At 51.2% G+C, this 27,998-nt stretch overlaps 4 protein-coding genes, 1 long non-coding RNA gene and 5 other non-coding genes across 11 annotated transcripts in view; 4 read left to right on the top strand and 6 right to left on the bottom strand.

Annotated features, from left to right (window-relative positions):
• The first annotated feature begins 2 nt into the window (after positions 1 to 2).
• MRPL58 (mitochondrial ribosomal protein L58) lies at positions 3 to 2,372 on the top strand. Its single transcript, XM_064675908.1, has 6 exons — positions 3 to 198; positions 657 to 687; positions 809 to 868; positions 1,487 to 1,569; positions 1,672 to 1,841; positions 2,139 to 2,372. Exons 1-6 carry the CDS (start codon positions 34 to 36, stop codon positions 2,221 to 2,223), a joined length of 594 nt encoding a protein of 197 aa, XP_064531978.1. The 5' UTR covers positions 3 to 33; the 3' UTR covers positions 2,224 to 2,372.
• Positions 2,373 to 3,013: 641 nt separating this feature from the next.
• On the top strand, positions 3,014 to 3,086 carry TRNAR-UCU (transfer RNA arginine (anticodon UCU)). The gene has a single exon. It is a non-coding gene; the product is annotated as a tRNA-Arg (tRNA).
• Positions 3,087 to 3,910: 824 nt separating this feature from the next.
• Positions 3,911 to 3,983, bottom strand: TRNAR-CCU (transfer RNA arginine (anticodon CCU)). Its single transcript has one exon. It is a non-coding gene; the product is annotated as a tRNA-Arg (tRNA).
• Positions 3,984 to 4,857: 874 nt separating this feature from the next.
• On the bottom strand, positions 4,858 to 4,930 carry TRNAR-UCG (transfer RNA arginine (anticodon UCG)). Its single transcript has one exon. It is a non-coding gene; the product is annotated as a tRNA-Arg (tRNA).
• Positions 4,931 to 6,683: 1,753 nt separating this feature from the next.
• On the bottom strand, positions 6,684 to 6,756 carry TRNAR-CCU (transfer RNA arginine (anticodon CCU)). The gene has a single exon. It is a non-coding gene; the product is annotated as a tRNA-Arg (tRNA).
• A 228-nt stretch (positions 6,757 to 6,984) lies between these two features.
• Positions 6,985 to 7,057, bottom strand: TRNAR-UCG (transfer RNA arginine (anticodon UCG)). Its single transcript has one exon. It is a non-coding gene; the product is annotated as a tRNA-Arg (tRNA).
• Positions 7,058 to 8,437: 1,380 nt separating this feature from the next.
• On the top strand, positions 8,438 to 12,301 carry LOC135424827 (5-hydroxytryptamine receptor 3A-like). Its single transcript, XM_064676445.1, has 9 exons — positions 8,438 to 8,483; positions 8,681 to 8,841; positions 9,324 to 9,368; positions 9,465 to 9,574; positions 10,187 to 10,353; positions 11,040 to 11,203; positions 11,345 to 11,555; positions 11,781 to 11,900; positions 12,057 to 12,301. The coding sequence occupies exons 1-9, from the start codon at positions 8,438 to 8,440 to the stop codon at positions 12,299 to 12,301; spliced, it is 1,269 nt and encodes a 422-aa protein (XP_064532515.1).
• A 967-nt stretch (positions 12,302 to 13,268) lies between these two features.
• Positions 13,269 to 16,153, bottom strand: ATP5PD (ATP synthase peripheral stalk subunit d). 2 transcript variants are annotated; one of them, XM_064675900.1, is made up of 6 exons: positions 16,074 to 16,153; positions 15,253 to 15,382; positions 14,538 to 14,634; positions 13,991 to 14,062; positions 13,585 to 13,647; positions 13,269 to 13,468 (listed from the first exon to the last, which is right to left on the bottom strand). In XM_064675900.1, the coding sequence occupies exons 2-6, from the start codon at positions 15,372 to 15,374 to the stop codon at positions 13,337 to 13,339; spliced, it is 486 nt and encodes a 161-aa protein (XP_064531970.1). In that variant the 5' UTR covers positions 15,375 to 15,382; positions 16,074 to 16,153; the 3' UTR covers positions 13,269 to 13,336. The 2 variants fall into 2 exon arrangements, with proteins under 2 accessions (XP_064531970.1, XP_064531971.1); XM_064675901.1 differs by lacking the exon at positions 16,074 to 16,153 and adding an exon at positions 15,901 to 15,923.
• Positions 16,154 to 16,201: 48 nt separating this feature from the next.
• KCTD2 (potassium channel tetramerization domain containing 2) lies at positions 16,202 to 26,220 on the top strand. The gene is made up of 6 exons (XM_064675895.1): positions 16,202 to 16,493; positions 17,830 to 17,938; positions 18,552 to 18,643; positions 19,295 to 19,390; positions 22,172 to 22,297; positions 23,019 to 26,220. The coding sequence occupies exons 1-6, from the start codon at positions 16,233 to 16,235 to the stop codon at positions 23,046 to 23,048; spliced, it is 714 nt and encodes a 237-aa protein (XP_064531965.1). The 5' UTR covers positions 16,202 to 16,232; the 3' UTR covers positions 23,049 to 26,220.
• The window catches only part of LOC135424555 (uncharacterized), a 15,121-nt gene continuing 4,666 nt past the window's right edge, over positions 17,544 to 27,998 (bottom strand). The window contains exon 2 of the long non-coding RNA XR_010435262.1: positions 17,544 to 17,683. This is a non-coding gene — a long non-coding RNA (uncharacterized LOC135424555). The remainder of the gene's footprint in view (positions 17,684 to 27,998) is intronic.

Here is a 27,998-nt window from a genome sequence, read left to right as displayed (position 1 = left end):
GACGCCTGGCCGGGACGCACCGCGGGGGCCAACATGGCGGCGCACACGCTGCGGGCCCTGTGCCGGCCGCGGCCGGGGCTTGCGCTTCTGTCCGCCCGGTGCTCGCTGTGGGCCGGCATCGGCACCGAGTACCGGAGCTCGCACAGCCTGGACAAGCTGTACCCGCCGCGGCAGGAGAAAAGCGCCGCCCGCGCCCCGGTAAGCGGGGCAGTTGGGGGGAAGAGAAGGGAGGGCGAGGGGCGGTGCGTGGGGCGGAGTCGAGTGTGTGATTGACATTGGGCGGGCGGGGCTCAATTGAATGTTAGTGTTGGTTGGCGGGGTCGCCGTAAGGGGCGGGGCTAATGGGGCGGGCGGGGCTTTAGCACGAGGGGATACTATGCGGGTGGGCGGGGGCACCATGAGGGGGCGGGGCTTAGCCCGGGTATGTGTAGGGTGGGTGGGCGTGGTTTAGGCGAAGGGGTGGGGTTTAGTGCGCGTATCTGTATATGGCATGTGGGCGGGGCGTGGATTGATAGAGGGGGCGTGGTCTCTGTGGGTGGGCGGGGCCAGGCCGCGTCGAGCGGGGACCGCGCCCCCGGGACGGGCGGGATCCCCCGGGACCCCCGAATCCCCTGGGATCCCCCCGACACCGACACCTCCCCCGCCGTGTTTTCCAGGAGCAGCCGCCCACCCTCGACATCCCCATGGGTGAGTCTCCCCCCGACACACCCGGGCCTGGGCGCCGTTCCTGGGCACCGAGTCCGTGCGCGGAGCTGAACGCGGGGTCGGCCCCATCCCGGCTCAGCACGCGGCTGCCCTTCCCTTCCAGCTCGCCTGACCGTGTCCTACAGTCGGAGCAGCGGCCCCGGCGGGCAGAACGTTAATAAAGGTGAGGAATGGCTTCTCCCACGTGGAAAAATCATCAGCAGCATCCACTGTTTTTCTGTACTGTGTGGCAAAATATTGAGAACTCAGAGTTAAACAGCATCATCACTCATTTTTCATTATCATCACCCTGCATTTTAACACAACTTCTGAGTCATCATGGGGCTCGAGACCACTGGCAGCACATTTGATTCCCCTAGAAACACTCTTACAGGGATCGTTCCTGCGACATGGAACACCCCCACCTCTATCCACTCTGTTTTCATTGATCACTCCACTGTGCAATAAATTCTCAGTTTAACTCAAAAAAACTAAAGTACTGCCTGTTCTGCCATTGCCATTAAAAATAAGGTGGCTAGTGACTGGCAATAGCAATTAATCCTGTGGTGTCTAGAAAGGCAAACAGCATGACAGGTACAAGTTTGTCTTGCAGAGTGGTGTGTAAATACATAGCAAGAAAAATACTGATCTTTCATTAATAAATACTGGAATAATAATTAATTCATTAATAATACCGGAATTATCCCATGCTCAAAGCCAGCAGTGAACAGTGTGAATTGTCTCATAGAACTTACAGAGGCAGGCTGTGACATGGAAATAAAGTACCTGTTTTTCCTCCCAGTGAATTCCAAGGCAGAAGTTCGGTTCCACCTGGAGTCGGCAGACTGGATTCCTGAGGCTGTGAGACAAAAAATGGCACTGATGGTACCGACCCTCCCCCTCTGGCCTCGGTTTAAATGTCTCAGTGTCAGAGAGAACAATCTTAAGGAGGTTTCAGTGATCACATGACATTTTCCCCCCCTTCAGCACAGGAATAAGATAAACCGGGATGGGGAGCTGATTGTGACCTCGGAAGAGAGTCGCTACCAAATGAGGAACCTGGCGATCTGTTTGGAAAAAATCCGAACCATGGTCACAGAGGCCACAGAGAAACCCAAGGTGGTGTCTAAGGAGACAACACAGCAACTCATAGAGAGGTATCTTCATTAAAATGGTCTTTGCTTGGATTCAGGCTGTCATGTTACACGATTTAGTTTGCAGCACCTCTAAACAATCTTCTTCATACTCATTTGGATTTCCTTTTTTAAGAAAAATCACTGATCCATTAGATTTTAACTGCTTTCCAGGGTAATGTCCCCAGAACAGTGGTGGGGTGTGTGGGTGTCCCCAGAACATCCACAGTCTCCTACCTGTGGATGTTTGTTGGCGCATCAAATCTCAAAGCTGAATATTTAAATGTGTTCTTTGTACACTAAATGATCTTTTTGTTTTAGGGTGGAAAAAATGAACCGTGAGCGACTACGACAGAAAAGGATACACTCAAACATAAAACAGAGCAGGAAGGCGGATTTTGACTGAGAACAGCAGAGATCCAAGTCCTTGGCATTCCATCTTCCTAAATAAGTGGCACTGGCAGCTGTAGATGATGCTAAACTCATGAGCTATATTGAATAAAAATGGTCTAAAAGTGTAAATAAAAAATTTAACATCTTTTGAGCCCAACAGTACAGCTGGACATCCTGTCAATCATTTTTCGGAAAAATTATTGTTCACATTTGAGAGGAACTAAGAATTCTGATTTTTGTCAGCTACTCTTTTTTTTTTTTTTCAAGTTTTTTGTGTCCTCCATGCAGCCTGTGCTCCATCAGAGCACCCTCTGCTGCTGAACACAAAGCCAGCAGTAGATTTTTAGGGAAAGAAGGGAAGAGTTAAAAGCAGTCTTAACTACGTGTCGAAGTAGCATATAAAAGCATAGAATCATAAATCATTAAGGTTGGGAAAGACCTCTAGGATCATCGAGTCCAACTCTTAGAGTATTCACTGTTTCTTTCCTTGATTTTTATCTAACAAAAAGAAGTGCATGTCATTTTGTTAAGCTCAAACCACGGCAGGAATTTGGCACAAATCTCAGCACTAGAAGACAGAACCCACCTTGTGAGTGCAGGAGGCTTCTGGCCTTCGAGTTGGGACTCCAAAAACCTCCAGATGAGTCTTTGGATGAGCCTGTCAGGCTTCAAGAGTTGCTCATTAATGGACGCTGTTTAATGAGAATGAAGCTGGGCTGTGATGTGGGTTTCACCACTGCCAGATGGGTTTGCTTGGGGGGCTTAAAGAGACCAAAATTACCCTTTTTTTGAAGGGTGACGGGGCCCCGGTGGCCTAATGGATAAGGCACTGGCCTTCTAAGTCAGGGATTGTGGGTTCGAGTCCCACCTGGGGTGAGGAGAGGTGGTTCTGTTTTAGGAAAGCCCCAAATAAGAGAGGAATGTGCTCACTGTTGATCCCTGGGAGTGTCAGGGCTCTGCTCTGCACCCTCGTGGCTCTGTCCGTGCCCATCCCCCTTGGAAGGGGGGACTTTGAGCTCTCCCCTGACACAGCATTTACATCTGCAAAAAGAGGAGAGCTCATACACCCCAGATTCCCTCCAAACTGGGGTGCCAGGGGGATGCAGGATCACACCAATGTATCCTGACATCCTTCCCAGGAAACGCAACCCCAGGCTGGCTCTGCTTCTCCACACCCTGCCCAGCACCAAGAACAGATATCGTGTTTTCTCCCATCTAAAGCTTTTTTAACATGGAATCATGGAATCACTCGGGTTGGAAAACACCCCTGAGATTATCAAGTCCAGATGTATTCCCGGCAACAAAAGCCATTACACAAGCACCAACTGGCAGCTTAGCAGCTTCAGCTGAGCCCTCCCCTCACCAGGAGACCTCACTGCCAGGATCACCCACTGCTCAGGTCTCTTTTTCTCAAGATCGTAGCGTAAGATTTGCAGAATTATAGTTAAAGCAAAAGCTTAATGCCCTTGGAGACCAGCACGTGACACCGGGGCACGGAGGGGATGGGAATTTCAGGGATTAAAAGCGTATTGCTGGATTGTCCCTGGTTTTACAGCAGGAAAACATCTCCTCTGTGCCGGGATGCCTGAGATGGAGCAAGGGGAGCCACAGGGGGCTGCAGAAAGGGGCGCAGCCCATCGGGGATCTCCGCAGCACCGAACCCACCACGCCGGGAAACCCCGGGGGGGGAAAAGAGTCACCACCCCAGATGGGACTCGAACCCACAATCCCTGGCTTAGGAGGCCAGTGCCTTATCCATTAGGCCACTGGGGCGCGCACAATACGAATTTGTGCGTCCTCACTTAACTCTCTGATGGCCAGAGGGGAACGCGAACGCTCCGCATGAAGATGAGGGATCCTGCACAGTATTCCCAGAGCTCCCCGCTCTGAACGGCCCTCGGAGCAAAGCCCCGCTCCCCCGCCAGGCCACGCAGCCCCCTCGAACCCCGCTCCATCTCCCCCTCGAACCGGCCAGGGAGGGATGGAGACCCCCGCGCAGCCCCGCGACGCCCGCCCGGCCTCACCCCCCGCCGGAGGGGCCGCTGCCCGACGCCGGTTTTCAGTGCAATAAAGCCCCGAACCCTCCCAGAATTCCCCCGGGAACGGGGCGTTCCCGAAGCCGTTCCTGTTCGCTCCCGACCCCGCGGGGAGCGCGGCTGTGCCGCGGCCTCGGTGGCCGAGCGGAGAAGGCGCCGGACTCCGAACGGAGGGGTCACAGGTTCGACCCCTGCCCGCGGTGTGACAGCACCGGCTGCCCCAGCGCAGCAGCGCCTCGCAGACAGGGGCGTGTGGGGACAACACGGCATTAACAGACAGAGGGAGCTCTGCCTCTCCCCTTCGCCAGTAACTCACCGAACCTGCAGTACGGAAAAGCTCGACATTGCTCCGCCCTTTCATTTTCCCAGGAACCGGCCCCACCTGAGTCTCAGAGACCCCCGCTTGGCACCAGTTCCAGGTGTTGCCTCGCCTTTGGGCAGGAATGGCTCCGGACAGGGATTTGCGAGGCAGATTCCCTCCCTAAATCTGCCCCCTGCATGGGCACGTTCCCTCCACTTTGCCCCGCTGATCCCTCCCGGGGGTTCTCACCCCTCTGGGAGCCACCGCCGGGGGAAATTAAACGCCCGAAATGTCTCTCGTGGCTTTAAAACAACCACGAAGGGACTCGAACCCTCAATCTTCTGATCCGAAGTCAGACGCCTTATCCATTAGGCCACGTGGTCCCCCGTAGAGGTGCAACAGGGCAGTGTCACAAACCGGGGGGTCCCCGGGTGCCCCTGCGTGTCACCTGTACCCACCCTGTGTCACCCGTGCTCATCCCTGTGTCACCTGTACCCACCCTGTGTCACCTGTACCCACCCTGTGTCACCCGTGCTCATCCCTGTGTCACCCGTGCTCATCCCTGACACCCCTGTGCATCCCCCACACTCCATCCCTTCTGGGAGTGTGGCTGTTCCTCACGGCCCAACACTGGCAATAGGGGTGTCCCCCCACGGGACTCCCTGTGCCAGAGGGTCAGTGTAAATGTGACAGTCACAGTGTCACTGAGCGGCCAGTGACAGCCCCGCTACAGTATAATGGTGTAACACCACAGACCTCATTCATCTCCTGTTTCTTATCAACGACACCTCCTCCGTTCTCCTCCCACTGCATCTCCTCTTCCCAAAACCTGTGTTTCTCATCTAATCCCCAAAAAGTTTCCCAAACCCCCCAACAGGGCAGAAAGATATTTTTAATCAGCAGTCCAGCACCCAGGGCTTTGGCAGGCTTGCTGCTTTCCAGGCAGCAGAGCCCTTTCTTCCCACACCTAAGAGAGAAAAACTACTTAGAAAGAAACTTCACTTTATGTTTTCCTCATGTGATATCGCCCTGACCACAGCTGGCTTTTAAAATCCATTAACTCCGTAGGAAAAGACCCTCCGAGCAGCTTTTTAATGCCACAAATCTGAGAGGGCATTATCCCGAAGGCACTTACGGGGAGGCCTTTGGTCCCAGGGCAGCACAGCCGAACGCTGTGACCCCGATGACCAGCACTCCATGGAGACGTGCTTTCTGGCAGAATAAAACTTCCTTCCCATCCAAGCTTGTCCTGCTCCGGGAACAGGTTTGGGTAACACCTGCAAGGTGGTCATGCCCCAGCATAGATGGGCTTCTTGTTGGGATTTGGATGCAGCCGATGATATAGGGAGCACCTGGAGGGAGTAAAAGTACATCTGAAATTCCCTACTCAGCCCTGACTCAACACATACCCAGCTCTGCTCAGATAAAGATAATTAAACAGCTGTAATTCCTCTGCTTTGGCACCTTCTGGGACACCTTGAAGGATGTCCATGCCTCAGCCAGAACCATCCTTTCACTGACATCCCACCAAAAATCAGCCTTTCATTAACACCCCACCAAAAATCAGCCTTTCGTTAACACCCCTCCAAAAATCAGCCTTTTTATTAACACCTCTCCAAAACCCATCCTTTCATCTACAGGTCCCAAGGCAAAGCTGGTTGTTATTCCCTCGGTCACAGCCTCACTTGAGCACTGGGCACGTGGGACCGCAAAAACAGTTTGTAGCTGCTCCTCATTGTTTCTCCTTCCCAGGGTATCTAAATTAGGGACCACTGACCTGGAGCAGACAACTCACCTGTCAGCATCACGTGCAGCAGCTGTTGGCACAGGGAGAGAGCCTGGAGCTGCCAGGGGGATCTTGCTGCCCCAAAACACGCCATGGACCACCCCGACCTCCCTCTCTGGTGCCGTGCTCAGACTCAGTCGTTCCTCAGCACTTCTGGATTCTCCCGGTGCATCAACCTCCTGAGCTGGCATCTCCCACCGGACTGGGGATAGTCTTCTCACCAAGCAGCCAGAGCCAGTGCCCGCGGGGCAGGAGCAGGAGGAGGAGGAGGAGGAGGAGGAGGCCTGGCGGCGCTGAAACGGGGAGAAAGAGCTCGGAAATGGGGTTGGCAGCAGCAAAAGGGGAAGGCTCACCCCAGATGGGACTCGAACCCACAATCCCTGGCTTAGGAGGCCAGTGCCTTATCCATTAGGCCACTGGGGCTGCGCAGGGCGCGCGCCCCGGCCCGCGGGAACGGCCCCGACCCCGCGCCCGCCCCGGGACCACCCGCGGGACCTGCGGGATGGGGGGACCCCGGGGCCACCCCGGGGCCGGGACGGGGCCGAGCCTGGGTTCGCCTTTCCCCCTCACCCCGCGGAGGGAGAGAGACGCCAGGGGAGAAGCGGGAAAAGATAGTTTAAAAGTAAGGGGAAGGGGAGGAGAAAAAAGGACCGACCACGAAGGGACTCGAACCCTCAATCTTCTGATCCGAAGTCAGACGCCTTATCCATTAGGCCACGCGGTCGCTGCGCTGCAGCCCCCCAGTGATGCTGCCAACGCCCGGCATCGCCCCCCGCCCCTCCCGGGTACCCCCGGAGCCCTCGGGCAGCAGCCAGGCTGGGGACAGGGAGGGCTGGGGGGGACACGGGGGTACGGAAGGGACACAGAGGGCTGTGGGGGACACGGGGGTACGGGAGGGACACGGAGGGCTGTGGGGAACAAGGGGGTACGGGAGGGACGCGGAGGGCTGTGGGGAACACGGGGGTACAGGAGGGACACGGAGGGCTGGGGGGGACACGGGGGTCCATAGGGGACACGGGGGGCCGTGGGGAACACAAGGGGATGGCAAGGGACACGAGGGGATGGCAGGGGACATGGCTGGGGAAGGACCATCCACTGCCACAGGGAAATCTGCTTCCAGGTGGGAATCAAGTGTGGGACTTGCAGGCAGCAATTTCTGTGCTTGGACCAGTCATAGAATCTCAGAATCACGCAATATCCTGGCTTGGAAGGGACCCACGACGATCATCGAGTCCTTGTGCCCCTTATGTCTGATTCAAACCCCGTCTCAGAGCCCACACACTTCCCACCTTCTACCTCTGACACGGAGGCCACAGTAATAAGGTGCCATACACAACTTCCCGGCAGGACAGGACTTTTCAAGCACACAAAGACTGGAGTCACTCTCCCACAAAGGAACCATCACTTCGAGTACCTGGAGACATGGCTGGAATGACAGCGGAAAAAGAAGGCAGAGATGGAGAGCAGGGTGGCTGAGGAAAGACAGATAAAACCCCCAAAATCTCTGAGCCTTTCATCTTAACAGTGAGGACTTGGAGAAGAGGGTCAGGAGCACAGGAGATCAGCAAGGAGGCAGAACCAGAAAATCCCTGGGTGCATGAAAGGCTCAGTGCTTTGGGAAATGAGGACATGGTGTGGGGTGCTATGGAGCAGGATCAGGAACAAAGGAGAGCAGTCTCTCCTTCTCCTCCCCAGCACTCCTCATGTCACACAAGCACTAATTCTTCTTCCACTTCAGTGGACTCTCAGCAGACTCTCAGCCCTATAAACGAGACAAAATTTGCTTCTGAGTAGCTCTGGCTCCCTGCCTTTTCTTTGTGGGAATGGGCCCTTTCTTCTCCTCTCCCTCAAATTGTTGGATTTTTTTTTTAATGACCTTATTTTTCCTTTACCACAACCAAAGGCTGCTCCCAAGAGCCAGCTGAGTGCAGCAAGCCATTAGCAAATCCTTGCTTCCAAAACATAAATTGTCTAGTTTCTATTTACAAAAATCCATCCATCATTAATAAATATCAAATCAACTTCCACATAATAAATGACGTGTTCTGGACCCGTTCATAAGACACACGGTATCATTTGCCTCATTATTTGGAAGCTGGAGACAATGCAGCGACTTTTGATAGCCATCCTCACCTTTTCTCTTGGGACAGGTAAGTGCAAGAGGGGTGGAAAAGCTTTGAGGAATTCTGTTCTCCTCTAGGGATTTTTTTGGAGAAGGGATTTTTATGTGTTAATGATGTTTCTCACATCCACAGCTCCACACCCTTTCTCTTTTGGGTGCCTCTCTCTCTCACCATTTGAGATCCTGCCTGAGATTTCTGTGTTTCAAGTGGAATTGTCTTTCTAGCAGGGACTGCTCCAAAGTACCTCTGCACCTACTATGACATTGTTGACTACCTGAACGTCTCCTCTCACGACAAGCTGCACACCTACATACTGCCCAAGGCAAACCTGAAGGAGCCTGTGGAAGTGAAGTTGGATTTCATGCTGATGGCTATTCTCTCTGTGGTAAGGACCCAAAATTACTCTTTATAACAGAAAACTGGGCAATTGCTAGACTGGGGGTTGAGTCTTCTGCCAGCAAGGCCATGGGTATGAGAATCAGCCCCTTCCTCTTCTTCAGCTTTCTGCTGTTTGAAAGTGCTTTTGGAAGATGTGGAGTATTTTCTCCCACTCCTTCCAGGAAAAAGTTGAGAGGCACATGCAGACAAGCAGCCTACTTTGTAGCAGGCTCCAAAAACACCCTGTGGCATTCCTGAATGGAGCAATGCACTTGCAGGGCACCACCATGGAAATGTTAGCAATAATCTATTATTTTTTCCAAACCTTTGGACTGTTTGCTCCTACTCTTCAGCTGTAGGGTCAAAACCCTGAGCTCTCCTCCCAAGCCGAGTTCCTGCAATCTGTGCTGTCCACTGCAGGAGCCACAGGGAAAGGCTTCTGGATACACCTGAGAGAATCAGCCAAATATCCTCCCTTTGTTTCTCCAGGTGGAAAAGCTCCAAACAGTCAGTTTTTACTTCGTCTTGAACCTGGTAGGTGCCTTGAGAGTGTTTCTCTCCGGTGATGCCCTTCATGACACCTGGTGCTGAGCCCAGCACCCATTTTTCTCCTGCAACTTCTTCCCCCAGGAGTGGAAAAACCCTTTTGCAACCTGGAACCCGCAGGATTTCTGTAACATTTCCCAAGTCATTCTTCCCCTGGATACTTATTGGTCTCCCCCCATCTTCATCTTAGAGCGGTAGGTTCCCTTTTCATTTTTATCCACTGGCTTATTGTAGGAAATGGGATAAACTCATATGGATAAAAGTTGTTCCCATGAGCTCTCTGTAACCAAGAACCTCGTAGTTTAGATTAATGGTGACCACAGTTTATACTAAGCACTTTGTGGCTCTGTAATGTTGTGAGATCTCCAGAAATGCCCTTTCTGGGCTGTAGCTAAAGCTGAGGCAACAGCAGAGACCAGGAGTGCTGTGGAATAAAGTGACCCTTAGCAGTGTGTGGACAGATACAGGACAGAGCTCGAGGGTCTGACAGAGGGATGGGCAACACAAACAGTTCTCCAGAGCAGGGAAGGAGGGAGAGGCAATGAGCCCCTGCCCCAGGTGAGAATGGAAGCAGAGGGCAGAGAGGCAGGAGTTGCTTAGGAGTTGCAGAATTACAACAAACCTTAGTCCCAAGGCACTCACCAGCCCTTTTTCCAGCCCTGGCTTCCTCTCTCTTCACTGCTGCATCCCGTGGCTGGGTGATGGCACAGAACGCCCCGAGAGGGTGTTCACAGCCAGGGTTGGGTGGGACTGAGACACAGGTGGCATCTCAGAGCTCAGTTGCTCTCCCCTTCTGTTTCCTGCAGAGTGGACGGACAAAACTCAGACATGAATTACATGGTCCTCATGCACAACGGCAGCTTCAACTCCACCCGGCCCTTCCAGGTCACCCTGACATGCAGTTTGATAATCCTCAAGTTCCCCTTTGACACCCAGACGTGCAACTTGAGTCTAGCTTCATTTCTCTACCCAGGTACAGCTGCAGGTTCAGTTTTACCACCTCTGGGGTGAATTTGCAGAGGGAGGAATAGACGAGATGGACCCCGGTAACTCCTGGGTTCCTGAGCAGCACCAGACTCTCACACTGCAGGGCTGAGGTCATGCAAGACCAGGGAAAATTAGTTAAAACACTGCCATTCTGTTCTGGCACATTTCCAAGCAACATCTCTGGAAGAATCTGGATGTTCTGTGGCAAGTCCCTCCCAGGATTGATCTCTCTCTCTTTAAACCCACCTGAAAGCCATGGAAATGAGAGAAAATTAATCATAGAATTGGTAAGGTTGGAAAAGAGCTCTAGGCTCATCAAATCCAACTATTAAAAGGACAGTTTCAGTAATCCAAACTGCAGTCAGAGTTATCCCAACAGGAAGGGTTGAAATATAAGCAGAGGTGACATAAAACCCACCAGGTCCCATCCAAAAAAAGACAACAGTCCTGACTTACCAGGAATTTCCCCCAGATTCACATTCCCGGCCAAGACTCTTTCCCAGAGTCTTTTTTAATTTCTCCCTGATGGGCTAAGAAACCTCAGCAATGCAAGAAACATTGCCCTTCCCCATCTGCACCCACCTTCTGTTGGGTGGGACAGGGAAAGGAATAACTGACCTCTAATAAATACTGAAATTCTGCAACTTCTCTCCTCCTCTGCTCCTGCCCAAGCAGTAAGAGACCTTGTCATGAAGACAAGACGGACAGCATCTGAGAGCATGAAAGAGAGCCAGAGTTTCTTCCTAACTGATGGAGAATGGAAGTTCACCAACCTGAGCATCATTGAACGCACGGAAACCCTGGATGACGAAGGATTTTCTGTGATCACCTACATGGTATGGCAGCATTTTTGTATTACATTGCACTGATTTCCCACAAAAAAAGAAAAAGACAATTTTTTACATGAGGGAACCAGCATTTACCAACACAGTAAGTTACCTCCTGCTCACCTAAATTTTGCCCACCTTCTTCAACAGATTTCCATGGAGAGACGACCCACTCTGTACGTTCTGAACCTGATCCTCCCAACGTGTGCCCTGTACCTGCTGGACATGGCTGTGTTGTTTGGACCCAGCTCTCTTGAGGAGAAAATCAACTTCCAGATCGCCATCATCCTTGGCAGCTCCATGCTGGCTGTGATCCTCAACAACAGCCTCCCAACTTCCTCCAACAAACCACCTGTAATAGGTACCCATCTTTATCAAATCAAAACTGGTCTTTATACAGGTACTTGCCCTAAGGAATGGCATTTATAGACATATTTATGAACACTGCAGTCATAGACAGCTAAGAGTTTATCAGTTTCTGGAGTTAGACTTTCCCCATTCCTCACCAGGCAACTGAAGCAGACAGGATTATGTAAGAAAATGCCAATTATCCAGGGGTTTCTCTTGTTTTCCTGCTGTTCTGCAGTGCTGTTCTTCCTGGGCACCTTCCTGCTCATGATCATGGCTGTGTTAGACACCTTCTTCCTGCTGTACCAGCAGCGCAAATCCCGGCCCTTGGACAAGGTTCTCAGAAGATTCCAGCGACGTAAAACAACCCAGAACCTCTTTAACAAAGCAGGTTTGGTGCATTTCGCTGCAGGTTTGTTTGAGCCAGGGTGGGTTTGCTCAGGGCAAGCAGTGCCCCAGCTGTGGTGGCCCCACCAGCCCCCCCTGCGCTGACACTGCTCTTTGCTCCCTGCAGACGTGGGTGCCGAGCTGGCCAAGACACCCCTGCGCAACCAGCCCGTGACACACCTGGCCAAGGAAGGTCTCCAGCATCTGAGCCCTCCCAAGAAGGCCCAGGGAGGAGGGCAACCTGCCAAGGGCCACTGGCGACCACAGGAGCAGAACTCATTTATGCCAGTTCTGGAGAAGGTCCTTCTCTACAGCCACTTCTTCCTGTCCCTGTTTTTTTTCACTCTTATTTCTGTAAAATGGAGCAGCTAAAGGCCAGCTCTGCACAGTGCTAGTTCAGTTGTTCCCCACTGTATCACTTCTGACCCCTCTGCTGTAGTTTGTTCTTGCTTGAATCACAGAGCTGCAGTTGTTTCGGATGCCTAAATAAAATTAAAACCCAAACCCACAAGGCCTGAGATCTGCATTTGTAGTGCTTTATACTCTGGTTCAGAAAAACTACAGATGTCCCTACTGTGGGCTAGGAAGGTATTTGAACAAAACAACTGTGAAATCTGGGGTAACACCTTCACTCTACCCATCTATAATTCTTACCTCAAACATGACCAACAGGAAAAGCAGTTGATTCCCTGCTCTTTGAGATACTTACATTTTGGGGAAAGGTATTCAAGAATTCCACCTCAGATAATTAAATAAAACAATGTAAGTCTGAAGTGTTTGTACTATTGTTTCTGTGAGTTCCAGTGAGATCAGCAGCATTCAGAAAACCACGACAGAGAGAATAATAAGATTACCAGGATTAAATGTTTTTAAAAAGTAACTAAAAGATAACTTTTTTTTATATGCATCTGAGCATATCAACACTCCTTCAACTCCTGGTGCAAAGGGCTTCTCCCAAACAATCACGACCAGCCTAGAAAACAGTCCTATATGTCTGCCAGTAGAACTCCTGAGACACTCCAGACAAACACAGATCACTGCTAAACACACTCCAGCATCCCAAAAAGCTTCTCCCATTCAACTTCTAAGCAACTGTCTGCTTGCAAGGCCAGGAGAACTCCATTCCCTGTGGTTACACAGAGGGACAGAGGATTTATTTGCCTTACAGAGGATGTGACACAACTCAGTTTGATGAGCAGGTCAGGGTGGGATCTTGGTCCTTGCTACAAAAGCAAGCTCACAAGTAGAAAAGAAAAAAATTGAGGAAAAGTGGGATATTTGCAAGTTGGTGTATTGCTCTACCTTTCTCAAAACTCATGTCTAAGATCTAAGCCACAGACAGGAGGGAAAGCTCTTTATTTATAAGATCATTGAGTCTGACAGTCTTTGAACAGCTCCCAGACTGGTTTACAGATCAGCAATGGGCTTGTGGGGCCAGTATGGGTATTTCTCCTTGTCCAGTTTGGTTTCAGGGAAGGCTTCATGCAAGTCTTCAAACGTCATCTGCTCAAAGGGAATCATACTCTTGAGCTTCTGGAGCTGCAGTGGAAGCAGAGACAGGCACGTTACAAGTCACTGCTCAGCAAGGAGCAGAGCACACAGAGGTGAGAACAAGGGGTTACAGACAATATTCCCCAAGGAAGGTCCAGCCTCACCTGTTGCTCATACTGGGCAATCCGAGCTTTGGAAGCCTGAACATACTCAGCAGTGCTCTTGGCCTGAGGAAAGCAGAGGATGTGGTGAATGGGGTTGTGATGATGACAGTGACCCAGGGTGAACCTGCACCCTCGTGCTTTAAACTGGCATTAAAATCCACCATCATTACACTGGGTAAGTGAGAGAATCCCAGTCAAATCCCAAACAGCCAAACCCTTCCCTGTGCAGAGATGCCCTTGCTAAGCTGAAAGCCGGAGACAGACACCAGTGAAGGGCCGAGCTGTGCTCTGGCTCAGGCTGTGCTCTGGCTCAGGCTGTGCCCATGAAGGCACATCCAGGACATCCCTTCCCACCTCACAGAAGGCAGAGTAAACCCCAGCACTAGGGAATGGTTCAAACACTTACAGCTTCCTTCTCCTGGGCATCGATCTTGGCACTTTGGGTATCCACTGGCTCAGGAACCTTCAGTGCACTGAACTGTAAATTGAAAGAGAAGCTTTTATAAGGTTTGTTTGATTGAAATAATCATTCACACTGAGAATATGCAGCATTCCCTCCTTTCTTTCCAGGATTTGCCCACAACCATGTAGGTTAATGAGCTAAAGCTGATCAGTGCAGCTGTCCCATGACCCTCCCAGGCAGCACCGCTCATCCAGGAGCTTCCAGCCTTCTCCTCTGTCCTGCCCACCATCCTTATGACACCCAATACCACACATTCATCACAGCACTGTAAGGGAGCAGGAAGGTCTAACACCAAAGATTTTTCCTATCACAGACTTATTTCCCCCAGGACAAAGCTCTCAGACCCATCTGAGGTCAGTGGGTGCTCCCAATTTTGGAAAGCAAATTTTCACCGTGACAAAACCAAATTCTTCTGCCAATCCTGGTGTTTTCCTCTCAACACCACCCAATGAAACCTCTAGAGAGGTTGCTCCAGCTGGCAGAGACTGACCTTCTTCTGAAACTCATCCACCATGCCAGCCTTGGCAACATTAGCCTTGTAGAAAGCCCAGTCGATGGCTGGAGGCTTCTCTGGCAGCGCTGCCAACCTGAAGGGATGGAGAACAACAAACATGAGCACTGACCTGAGAGCCAGGAGAGCCTGCTGAGTTTAGTTTAAATGTTTTTGGGTTTGCCATCAACAAGCCATTTCTGCAAGTCCCTCTGCCCTTGGAACAGGCTTCTTTGGACAGACAGCTCAGCCCGCTGCTCTGCCCTGCTTCACTCAGCACCTCTGAAGCTCCCTGAAGGACAGAGGGGGCAGTTTCACAACACTGAGCCTCAGGCAATCAGCAACATCAATTGCAGTAGTCACCTGTATCAGGCAGTGGACACTGAAGGATTTGAAAACTAAGGATTCAAGAACTGCACGTGAATCCGTACAGCACTTAACAGAATAACAAAGCTCCTAAAACGTCCTAAACGCGCCAAAGCAAAGCACTCTCGCAAACCCGCAGCCACGGGTTTACCCTGGGGAAGATTAACTAAAGATGATTTGCCAAAAAAAGCCACCGGCTGCCTCAAGGTGACCTGCTTTAATACCTGCCGGGACGCTCCTGCGGGACCACAGACAGCGTCAGTCCCGGCACTCACACCGGGGCTGTGCCGGGGGCTGAGCGGCCCGGGAGGAGCGGGGCGGGCTCTCCCGGGGCCGGGCGGGCACTCACCGGGCCGTCAGGGCGTCGTTGCGGGTCTTGAGCGCGTTGTACATGGGCCGCTGGTTCGGGGGGACCCGCTCGGCGAAGGCCGCCCAGTCCACGGCCTTGAGAGCAGCTCTGCGACCCGCCATGGTGAGACCTGGGCAGGGACACGGCGGTGGGAACGGGGACGGGGGGGACACCGGGGATGGGGACACGAGAGGGCTGGGGCTCGAGAGGACCGGGACACTAGGGATGAGGACACGGTGGGGATGAGGACACGAGGGGGATTGGGACACGGGGTGAACGGGGACACTGAGGATGGGGACATGGTGGGATCGGGACATAGAGTGAATGAGGACACTGGGGATGGCGATGGGGACACGGGGGGGATCAGGACGGGGGGGTCGGGGTACTGGGGTTAATGGCGACATGGAGGGGATTGGGACACCGTGGAATATGGACACGGCGGGATGGGGGCGTGGAAGGGATAGGAGACATGGAGGTACGGGGACATGGTGGGGATGAGGACACGGGGGAATGGGAGCACGGGGGGCACTGGGGCCGCTCTTCAGCCCCGCCGGGACCTCACACCGCTCCCCACCTCCCCCCACCTTCACCGGCCCCTCAAGCCGCAGGCCCTGCCCGTTCCCGTTCCCCTCGCAGTCCCGGCGGTGCCGGGTCCCCTCTCCCCCCGTTCCCGTTTCCCGGCAGTACCGGGTCCCCTTTCTCCCCGTTCCCGTTTCCCGGCAGTACCGGGTCCCCTTTCCCCCCGTTCCCGTTTCCCGGCAGTACCGGGTCCCCTTTCCCCCCGTTCCCGTTTCCCGGCAGTACCGGGTCCCCTCTCTCACCTTCACCGTCCGACCCCGCCGCGCGCGCCGCCGGAAGCTCCGCCCCCGTCCCACCCCGCCGCCCAATCAGCGCGCGGCCCCGCCGGAATCCCTCCGCGCCCCCCGGAAGTGTCGCGCGCGGTCGCGGCGATGGCGCCGGGCGGGCGCTGAGGCTCCGCCATGGCCGAGGGGCCGCCGAGGGGCCGCACGCCCAGCCCGGGCCCGGGGGGAGCCCCGGGGCCGCCCAGCCCGCGCGCGGCCGGGCCCGCAGGGGCGCCGAACCCGCCCGCCGCCAACGCCACCGCCGCCGCCTCCAAGTGGGTGCGGCTGAACGTGGGCGGCACGTACTTCGTGAGCACCCGGCAGACGCTGTGCCGGGAGCCCAAGTCCTTCCTGTGCCGCCTCTGCTGCCAGGACGGGCCCGAGCTCGGCTCCGACAAGGTGAGGCCGCGGCAGTGACACCGGGACAGCCCCTCCTCGACCCGCCACGGCCGCCAGTGTCACCGTCCCACGGGCGAGGTGACACCCCTGGCAGCCGGTGTCACCCGGGGCAGCGCCCCCGGGGCCCTGCGGGTCCGGACCCCGCCGTGTGGATGGGCCCATCTGCACAGCAACCCCCCGGTCCCACACGTCACTCTGTCACACACCATCTGCTTGTCCCTCGCATTCCACGGTCATGAAGCTTGTGGCATCCCCAAAATCCTCGTCACCCTCGTGCCTGTGACACGCAGGTTCCACATGTTCTGGTCTCTCCACCTCCCACGGTGACTCCCCCAGCAGCTTCCCACAGTGTTGCTGCTTCCCACTGTAACAGTGGTTACAGAAGCAGGGATTTTATGATTTCTCACCCTGAGCATGTCTGTGGTTCTTTTTTGAATGTCTTTCACTTTGCTCCCATAAAAGATCACGGTGCACGTTCCTGGATAGTTTTGAGGTCGCTGCAGTTTGTCAGAAGGATTTTGCAAACTGTTATTCCTGTAATTTGCAGGTTTTCCCCGGGATCTGCTACACGAAATGTTGTAAATATGTCGTGGGTGGTTCAAACTGAATTAGTCAGGTCTGTTGCTGCTCCATTCAGAGTTTAATCAAAAGATAATCTCCTGATAGTTTGATCACAATCAGCAGCATCATTGAGGAGAGGAGCCTGGCATTTCAGAGTGGGTTTGCACAGTTGTTGCTTTAGAGCAGATTGGCAGGAGAAACGTTGGTTTACAGTGATCTAAGAGAGGGATATGAGTTCTGCACAGGGTTTGTCAGTGCTTCAGAGCTGCTCAAGAGATGCTTTCAGCTGTGAATTATGAGTTATTTAATGCCAGTAGTTGTGTTGCTGGAGATGTGGCTGGAGCTTTCCAACGTGTGTTTGCAGAGTGGAAAGTTAAAACAACTACTTTAGCTGTCAAGTGCTCTTAGTTGGAACTGGAAATCCCATTTTCTTGCAGAGCCCCCTGGTTAAACCAGGTTGGAGAACAAATTTAGGCAGAACTCAACTGCCAGCTTTTGGTTCTTATTATTGCAGTGAAGAAAAAACTAAGCCCTCCTTTTCTGTCTGGGTGTACCAGCCCTGTCTGCACAAGTGCTTCGTGTGAGGCATCTCCTGGAGCTGCTGAGCTGTGACACTGGTAGTTCAGATACTGAAAAAGAAAAACGTTGGTTTAAATGTGGCATCATTCTTACACCTCCCACAGGCAGATGAATCCAGGTCCTCAAAGGGAAGCTGTTCAGTTTATTGTGTTAAGCTGAGTTAACTTGTCCTGGTACCACTCCCTTTGTTCCTCAGGATGAGACAGGGGCGTATCTCATCGACAGAGACCCCACGTACTTTGGCCCGATACTGAACTACCTCCGGCACGGGAAGCTCATCATAAACAAGGAGCTTGCAGAGGAAGGTAAGAGAAAAACACCAGGAAAAACTGTAAATGCTTTTGGACAGCTCATCCAAGAGCCCTCACCAGAGACCAGCCCCAGTGCACAGAGTTTCTGCCCTGCCGAGGGGCGAGCGACCACGTTCCCCAGGGATGCTGTTAGTTAGTACTGTTAACTGCTCATTAACAGGGATTGAACCATCAGATCCCATGTCTTCCCAGAAGCTGCAGCTCACAGCACACCCTGGCACTGTCCTGCTGAGCCCAAGGTCTGTCACAGCCCATCTCCCCCTCACAGACTGTGGTTCTCCCCAAGCAGGCAGCTCTGGGGGCTTTCCCTTAATGGGACTGGGTGAATAAAATCCTGTACCACGAGGTTTCTGATAATCCCAGGGAAAGGGGAATAATTTTCCTTGAAGATCCTCTAAGTCACAAAGGGAGGTGACAGCTAGTCAGGCATTTTCTCCCAGCCTGGGAGCAGGAGATGGCTGGCACAGTCTGTTCAGCATTTGGGGTTCTCACATCTTGGCTGGATTTGGAGTCGGGAGCAGGTGTTGCCATCCTTGTAGCAGAATCATCTTCATTCTACCCTGTGCAAAGTAACAGAATTTGTCTCTGCTTTGGGTTCCTCTGCCAGGGGTGCTGGAAGAAGCTGAGTTTTACAACATCGCGTCCCTCGTGCGGCTGGTGAAGGAGCGGATACGGGACAACGAGAACAGGACCTCTCAAGTAATGCACTTTGGGGTTGTGGAGTCAGTCAGGTCTGGAGCACAGAAAGACAAGTGTGGCTGCAGACCCTGCAATAGCAGCTCTTTGGTTCAGCAGTAACAGGGGGATAAGAGCTGTGAGGTGGATCCAGGGCACGGCTAGGAAAGAGTGTCCATTATGGCTTTTTAAAGCACAGACCACTGAGTCATCTCATAGCACTGTAGGGAAAGGCAAGGGACAGTTACACAGGAGGGTCCAGGACAGAGATGGGTGGTTATAAAGCAAAACATACTGCTTTGATAAAGAACAGCTCAAACTCTTTCTTTAAACCATTTTTTCCCTTTAAATCTGTCTTCTTGTGGCAGTTTTCCCATTGATGCTCAGCTGATATTAACACACCCAGTAGATTCAATTTCAGAAATGTTTTCAAAAAGCAGCAAGTGGCTTTGAAAGCCAAAGAAGATTTGCTTTCCCTGGCCCTTAGACACCTAGAAGGCTTTTAAGAGAAGCGTGCCAGCCAAATGTGTCTGTTTTGAAATCGGTGGGATGAAACCTCAGAAAGCCTGTGAGGCTCTGAATTCCTCAGTAAGACAAGAGCAGGAGAAGCTTAGGAACTTCTGGCTTGACAGTACAGTAATTACTAAACTACAGCAATTACTCCCCATGCTCTAGGGACCTGTGAAGCACGTGTACAGAGTCCTGCAGTGCCAAGAGGAAGAGCTCACACAGATGGTGTCCACCATGTCCGACGGGTGGAAGTTTGAACAGGTATGGTTACCAAAGAGTGGCAGAGTCCCTTTGAAAGCAGGATATGGAATAAGCAGAGTTTACTGTTGAATTGCACTTCACCCTGCTCTGCTCTTCTGAATAAGCAGCCTGACCTGGGCAGTGCACTTGTGTCCAGTCACTGACAGGGAAGGGCAGAAGTCACTCAAACTGCCAAGTGAGATTTAATTTTCTCTTGGGACTTCTTGTATCCTTGTCAAATCCCAGAGAAATTCTTCCCTTCTGCATTTCATCACATACACCAGGCCCTGGTACAACAGTTCTATCCATGAAAATTACTAGAGCTGTGAAAAACCACAGCATGACTTTTCTGGAAGCTCAAAGCCACAACTCCTGCATTTGCTAAAGAGGCACTGAGTGTCATGAGAACTTCCTGCAGATGCCTTTGCAATGCAGCTGGTTTTGGGGCTGGGTGTCACTGCAGTTGCATATGGTGTTAGTTCCAGATTTGGTTTCTAGAATCAAACAGTTCTCTCATTTCTGAGGAGAGAGGACTGGAAGCCAGCTGGCCTGCATGTTATTGCTCTATTAAGAAACTGTATGAAGAATAGGCTCTGTGGATTTCAGCAGTGTCTTCCCCATGTTGTGGGAGATGTGCTGACACAAAGCGAGACAGAGGATTAGGAAAAGCACTTTTCATCTCTTGTTCCTATGGATCTGTTCTGTAATGCTTGAAAACTCCTATTCCACAGTGGAGAGGCAGCCAAAAGCCTGCCCCATGAGCCAGCAGTGAAACCTTGTGACCAAGAGCCACTCACTGCTCCATGGAAATGCAGTTCTGCAACACCCAGGTTTTGCTGCCCAACAATTTACTTACCAGAATTCGCCTTTCACACATCCATGTATACACCCCCAAAACCTTGAGGCTGCAGGCAGTGCCCTTCATGGGAATCTGCACCCTCAGATCTCTCCTAATCTTCCTTTTCAAGGAAAAGATACCCATTACAGGCAAATGCTGGTGTGTTCCTTCCAGTTCTCTCCCTCTTCCATCCACAACCTTTGCACAAACCACTGAGATCCCTTCCTGTCCACCACAGGCACCAGGAAAATTTCCTGCACCTCCCACTCCAGCCCACTCCCACCATCGGGAGCTGCTCTTGCCCTCCCCAGAACTTGCATCCAGCTCAGCCCCCTCCAAGGGCAGCAGCCTGAACAGGACAGACACAGTGCTTTGGTTAGGGCTCACAGAGCTGTGAGAGGGCCCAGACTGGGTCACAGAGCAGGGACAGGGAAGTGGTGCAGCCTGGGAAGTGTCCTGTGCTGAACTGGGCCCTGCTCAAAGTCTGGGCCTGCAGCCTGCTGCCAAAGTCTTTCCCAAGATGTGCAACCCAGCACAGCTTTTCCCCTCCCCAAACCACAGCACTTGGCAGGCAGAGACATGTTAGGAAAGACTGCAACAGATCTACAGACTGGGGACAGAGAGCCTGTTGCTAAATCCCAGCCTGGATGCCAGGGATTGAACAGAGCAGGCATTCCCTGCACAAGCTCTTTGGGTCCAGTCACTTTAAAACACCCAAAGATCTGGTTCAGAAACCTGCAGGAAAACCAGAAGTGGTAAAGGCTGTTGCAGCCTATTGTCTGTCATGCTTGGATTCTAAGAAGAGACAGGTTCTCTGCCTTGTGCCATTCAGTCTTGCTTACAGTAAGGATGGAACAGAAATTTGCCATTTTAAAATCAAAATCTTTTCTCCTGCCCACCTGCAGTTCAATACTCTGGAAAATTGCCATCTCCACAAAATTTGTTGAGTAAATAGTGGCTTGTGGTATTGAAATATCCAAGAACTTAAATAGTCAAGACAGGGAGCAGGGAAGCAAAATACCTTTTCTTATCCTGTGTCTGTGTTTGGCACAAACATCAGAACCTGTTAAAAACACTGGAGGCCAGTCAGTAGAACAGCCCCCCCAAGTCTTCCTGCAGCTGCACTGTAACCATACAGATGCTGATCTCTCTAGAAAGGCTGTTGACTGCATCTGTATATATATTAATACAGAGCTGGCTGTTCTAAAATGCAGACTAAAGTTTCGTGGGTACACAGAGTTTATAAGACTCATGTTGCTTCCTTCAGATGACTTAGATTTATTCTCTGGGAAGCAGAACTGAGTTGTAAATGACAAATTAGCTCTGTACTCTGGGATGTTCTTTTAATGTAATAATGATAAATGAGACAGATGGGATTTCTTGGATCGAGTCCAGACACCTTCAACACAACAGTAATAGAATATAATCCCATTTACACAGATACCAAGCTCCATCTTGACAGCATCTATAGAAAGGATGGTTTTGGGTTGCCACATGTCCCCAGTTAATCCAACATCTGCCTGAGGTAAAGAATTCCCATTTCCACATTAGAGTCACCAGGCAGGTTGAGAGCTGAGTTCAGTGTGGACCAGGCAACCTGCACTGCCTGCCCACATCTGAGTGAGCTGGATATTATGTGTTGCACAATCTGTTTTTCCTTTTTCCACCCTCAGAAATTGGCCAATGTTCTGCTGTGTCCAGCATTAGTTTCAGGCTGGAATTCCTCCGTGGGGCTCCAGGTGCCACTAGAGGGCCGTGGAGCTCGGCTGTGTCCCTGCCTTACACACACATGGGAAGCTGCAGGGAACTGCAGGTCCAGAACAGATCTCCCGGGACAGTCCTACCTCACAGAGCAATTCTAGGAATAAAGCAAAAGCCTTATTTATAGTTACCTAGTTAAAAGTTGCCTAGTTACCAGTTAAAAGACTTACTGATAGTTACCTTGGCTGTCTCCTGTTGCACAGCTGATCAGCATTGGATCTTCCTATAACTATGGAAACGAAGACCAGGCAGAATTCCTCTGTGTTGTGTCCAGGGAGCTCAACAATTCTACCAATGGCATTGTCAAGGAGCCAAGTGAGAAGGCCAAGGTAAGGCACCTGCTCAGGTGTATTGACCTGAATTCCCCTGGGAAAGAAAAACCCTTCCTGCACCAGCAGATCCATAATCTGCAGCAGCACTTCTGTGTACCAGCTGTCCTGTTTCCTCCTGCATCATCCCCTCTTGGAAGATTTCACATTTCACTGTAGGAAAGGAGCTGAGGCTCTTTGTACACTTCAAATTAGAGCAAAAAAAATGGAGGAAAAATAAACTTGGAAAAGGAGGACAGAGTAACAATGACCTTTGAAGTCGGTCACATTTTGTGGTTGAAGGATGCTGCAGGGAGAAACAAGGTTTTTGTTCTCTTTTAATCCTCTCCTTCCTGGAAGTGTCCAAGGCCAGATTGGATGGGGCTTGGAGCAACTTGGTCTAGTGGAAGGTGTCCCTGCCCATGGCAGGGGGGGGGGGAACAAGATGAACTTTAATGTCCCTTCGAACCCAAACCATTCTGTGAATGCAAATTTTTTTTCCCCAGGATAGAAACAAAAGGTGACATCCTTAACTCCTGGCAGGCAGCTGAGCAGGATTTCTAGTAAAGGAGCTCCCTCAACTTTAACCAGCCTGTCAGTTGTTTTGTGGTGGCACAAAAGCCAGCAAGCTCCTCTCACATCAGTCCATGTTTCCTTTCCCTGCAAAAAACAAGGACTCTGAATGTGAACTTTTGCATCTAAAGTTGTCTGAGGTTTTCACAGAAGGTCTCTCCTGTTCCAGATTCTTCAGGAGCGAGGATCCCGGATGTAATTCAAGTGTCCACTCCGTTCAAACTCCCGGATGTCACAGGGCAGTCCAGCTGGGCAGAGCATCTCTCCGCAGAGCAACCGGCCCTTGTACAGTAACCAAGCTAATGCAAAGCAAAGCCGAGCCTGTCCTGCCAGTGGCAAATAATTCTGGTCATAACCAAAGGCTTCCCTTTTACCCCGGAGACCAAGGAAGGGAGAGACTCTTCCAGTTGGATGGTCCTTTCCACAAGTATTTGTTTTGTTTTCTTGGCCAGCGCTGTATTGAATTTTTCCAACAATGGCTGGGCCGGATTCCCAGTCAGAGCCTTTGTGGAGGTTGCTCAGGTCCTCAGGCCCCTGTAATCAGTCCCACTTTCCACAGGCTGGTGTGGGTGGGAGGATCTATATTTGAGCTGTGCCATTTCTTGCACCCAGGTCTGCCACCAGAAAAGTGCAGGGACCTTGCAATGCTCCCCCTTCCTCCCCTAATCAGATGAACAGGGCTTTAAAAGGAGGAACAAAACAACCGCTCCTAAAAAAACCCACACAGACTTTTCCATCCTTGCTTTGTATTTGTTCCTTGTTCAACTCCTAAGAGCTGAGTTTAGATCTAAAGGGAGGGGAGAGGTGTGTGCATCTGCCACAGGTCTCACTGTTAACACTATTACACGTGGGCTCCTGGCGTTTTCCAAAGCCCATTACTTTGCATGCAAACAAAGAGGCCTGTGTTCACCCAAAGTAGTGATAGCTCTGTCCTTTACACTTCTCTACAGAGGAAGAGGGGTGACATCTTCCCCTCCAATACCCTGCTAGGGCCATATCTTAGCCTGGTGTGAAGTCACAAGGTTTAGGGACTTGTTGCTGCCAAGTTCAGCTTTGCCTTGTTTGTCTCCAGCAGCGTGGGCTCTGTGTCCTTCCCTCTCACCAGGGAGGGCTTCAGGCAGAATTTCTTTTGTACTGTAGCAGGCAGGTAGGTTGGTTTGACCCCTCGAGATCCTTTGCAGAGGAGATCCCCTATTATCTGCAGCCCCCTCACGTCCCCACCTTTAAGAGATCACCTCAAATTACAGAGGGACATCACAGAGCTGGGGTGGGGGAATTTGGTGAAAAGTTGCCAAACTGTTGTATTGTTTCTTGTCCAAAGTGATGTGTCAACTTCTGTGACTTTTCTTTCTGTTTTCTTTTTTTTTTTTTTTTTTGGAATGCCTTGGATGGATGTGCAAAATGTTCGTTTGTGCCTCTCTTGAATTCTAATCTTAGCCAAACTGCAGTCACTGGTTCCTCTCTGTGCCACCCCTAACCAAGGGCATGTTCCTCCTAGTCTGGTAAATGGAATTTCATAGGAATTTGCTGCATGTTTTTCCCCTTTCATCCTGGCTTTGTTCTTTGTAGCCCAGGTGTCCTGGCACTTGGGTCATTTTCAGTCAAATCCCAAACTGACATTACAGCAAAGCTTCAGAGACGCTGGAATTCACAGACATTGATAAGCTCAGAGCAGATGTTTCTTGATAAGGAATCAGAAAATTCCTCACCTGGACTGAGGAGTTGGGCCCCTTTCTGGAGGCCTTCAGCTACCTGTTGTCTCCTGGAAGTTTTGAGATAGAATCAGGCAGGTTTCCCATCTTACCACTTGTTGCTGATGAGGCCTTGCAGCAGCATTACCAACAACCAGTTCAGCGACCAAGTCGTGCAGCAAAGACAGCGAGTGGTACTGCTGTGCTCTGCCTCTCTTCAGTCCTTCTCTCTTGCCTGTCCTCTCCATCCTGCTTTGCCAATGTACCTCCTCCGGTGGAGCCTTGGCCCCATTCTCAAGACAGACTGGTTAATTGTCTGTGCTAATTAGTCCTGGTAACAACAGGCTGTACCAAATGTCTTTGGATTCACATTGTGTCAGTGGAATCGCAGCTGGTTTGTCATCACGCTGGAGAGCCCAGCTCTTCTGCCCTCCACCTTCCCTGTTTATAACGTGGTGAGCTTGTGTTGGTGTGATCAGACCACACCTTGGCTGGGCCTGAACAACACTGTGATGTGTATAGATCTCTCTCCTCTATGTGCATCTTGTAGCCTCAGTCATTGTCTGTGCTCACAGCTAAGAAATCAAGAAGCACACATATGCAAGTTAGCAGCCTAAAAAGCCCTTTAACACTCTCATGTCTTCTTCCCCTTCTTCAGAGGAGGGAGTTTCTGGGAACTGGTCAAGAAATATCAAACTAAAGGCAACAGGAACTGGTCAAGATGCTTTTGTCACATTGCTGCCACCTGAGCACCTCAGTGAAGCCCAGCAGAGGATTGCCTGATGCAGAGTGATGCCATTGCTGTCCCCTCCGATCCACAGAGAGCCAAAAGTTACCAGGTGAATGGCACAGCTGTTGAACTGACATGCACAAGAAAGACCATCAGAGTTGCATCTCGGTTTTCCTCTCCTCTTTGAGCAGGGAGGAGGTGCCAGGGGACCACAGACTCTCTGGGTCTTTTTAAGTTCGACAGAACAAGTTTATGGTAGAAAACCAATCACTGGTACTGGACATTCGAGTTCTTGGGCGGTGTTTAGGACCAGGTGTGAAGTCTATCCAGAGTAGGTACATTCCCAGTGGAGGATTTCTCCTTCCCTGACTATGCTAGGTCACCTTTACCTTGAGACCAGGGCTGGTCTCAGCATTATGCACCAGTTGCATCCCTTCTGTGCTTAAACAGGGCTTTTCTGTCCATTGCCTTTCACCCAGTCACAACTATATCAAAACTAGTGCTGAATTAGGATGAAATTTGTCCCATTCACTCTAAAAAAAGGTGTAGCATGTTGTGGTGAGTAGAGTAGGTAAGCAGGGGTAGATCTACTGGCTGTCCAAGAGTGCTTGTGCCTCTTGGGAAGGTTCACTTTAAAGCGCTAATCCTGGGAATGGAGCGTTATGACATTTTGGTTTTCTTTAAACTTTCCCAGTGGCCTAAGTTGTTCCGTTGTGGCAAGACTGGAAATAACCTCTTGAAGTGTCTTTGTTTCTGCACATTTTTAAAAAAAAATCGATTTTTCTCAGGGGTGACTGAGTGGGCTGAGGCGAAGGGGGCCTGGTTGGCTGCGGGGTGGGGGCCGGAGCAGCCGGGCCGTGGGCTCCTCCCCGGAGGTTTTGTACAGTTTGTCACATGTCAGTGCCCTTTGCTACTGTTTCTCTTTGTTTATTAAATGTGTTTGAATAACAGTTGAGATGCTGTGATTATTTATCTTTTTTCAATAAAGATTCTGCAAGGGCTTTGAAGAGTTTGAAGGCCGGTCTGCGGCCTCCTGCTTTCCCTGCACCACCTCACACACAGATAACTGCAGTGTGGGGGAAGAAGTGTGGAAATTAGGTACCTGCTTCTGGCTCCTATTCATTTTTAACAATGGTTTGCCAAAAGGAGAATCTAATGAGATTTTGGAGTCCTCCTAGGCTACTTTCAGAGACAAGGGCAGAACTGGAGCTTGTTTCTGATCTGCTATACTGAAGAATGTAAACTTCCACATTTATCTTGACCATTTCCACTGACAGCCACAAGCAAGTAGAACACTGATAATACCATTAAATGTGAGTAGCTAAGAAAAGAAGAGGATTTTTTTTTTTCCTGTCAATTTTCATTTGCTAAACCCCTACTTGACTCTGGACCACCACCAAAGCAGGAGGTGAATGCACCACAAAAACACCCAAGGAACTTACTACCTGCCCGTGGCAGGATTTGGTCCCTTCTACTGCCAGAAGCAACTGGGGGAAATAAATTCTCCAGGTGGCTTTGCCAGATGCTTGGGAAAGAGATGAGTAATAAAACATCAGAGATTTTCCGATAGCCACAAAGTAAGTAGTGCATGCATCCGAGCTGCAGCAGAGCAACTTAAAAACCCCTTTATCAGCCTTTTCTTTGTTGGAAAAGGGGTGATTCCACAGCCTCCTGTGTAAAGAGAGGCTCAGGCTCCCCCTTGGCCCCCATGCTGTGTCCAGGGGCCACCTGGCTCCCTGGGGCTGGTGCTCACCTCCCCTCAACACTCCCATTAGTCACCCCAGCATTGCCCCTGCCAGTTTTGCCTGGAATATAACTAATAATTTGGTTTTCTGACCTGCCTGCTCATGTCTGTGCACAAAAAGGAATCCATAATAGACATTAAAGATAGGAAAGGGTTTTAGCAGCGTGAGGCACCTCTCAGCATCCGACTGCTTGGCCTGGGGCTCCGGCAAAAAGCAGTGGAAGCTGTGGCTGCATTTCCCCTCTCCACACACATGTGGGAGGGTGAAACCCAGCTGTGCAGAGGTCCTGCCACAGCCACACGTGCATCTTGCACAACACCTCCATCCCCTCTTCTGCTCTGCCTCAGGCTCTCATAAAAACGAAGGTCAGTTTGTCACTGACCCACCCACCCTCACATGGCACAAAGTAATCAACCCAGATCTCTCTGCAGACAGGAAACATGCAGATATTTTCCACACAGCTTACTAACTTGTTTGGGAAACAAGGACCTTAGCCGTGTCCTTCCACCTAGATCTGGTTTTGAGGCAGTTACTGAAGATTTAACCCAACCTTCTTATAGGCAGAGAACCCTCTCGCCACGTACGCTCTCACTTCCAGGGCTGGAGAAACACTTTGGTTTCTCCAAACCACAGTAAAGGAGCTGCAGTGCCCTAGTGACTGCCTTCAGATTGTGGTCTGACAGATGAGCAAAGGCTCACCTAAAAGATATTTGACCTTCTGGCAATATTTCCTATTAGCAACCTATCCCTAGGGGTTCCCCAGACCTCAGCAGATGGGAGTCTGCTACAAGTCCATCATCAATCTGAAGTGCAAGGAGTCCTCAAGTTTCATGTGTCTCAAACAGGCTTTCAGTGAGCTGAGAGCTCTGTTGGTCTCTGTGTCACCAAGAAAATCCTTGAGCTCAAGGCAGTCTGGGCAGCAGGTCCTTCAGCACAGCTAGGAAAACATGCACCAGTGATCTTGATGAATTCAAATGACAGTG

This window comes from Pseudopipra pipra, chromosome 19 (assembly GCF_036250125.1).
Source record: "Pseudopipra pipra isolate bDixPip1 chromosome 19, bDixPip1.hap1, whole genome shotgun sequence".
NCBI classification, from domain to species: Eukaryota; Metazoa; Chordata; class Aves; order Passeriformes; family Pipridae; genus Pseudopipra; species Pseudopipra pipra.
The sequence above is the reverse complement of the archived record's forward strand: the minus strand, read 5'-3'. Positions and strand labels throughout refer to the sequence as shown.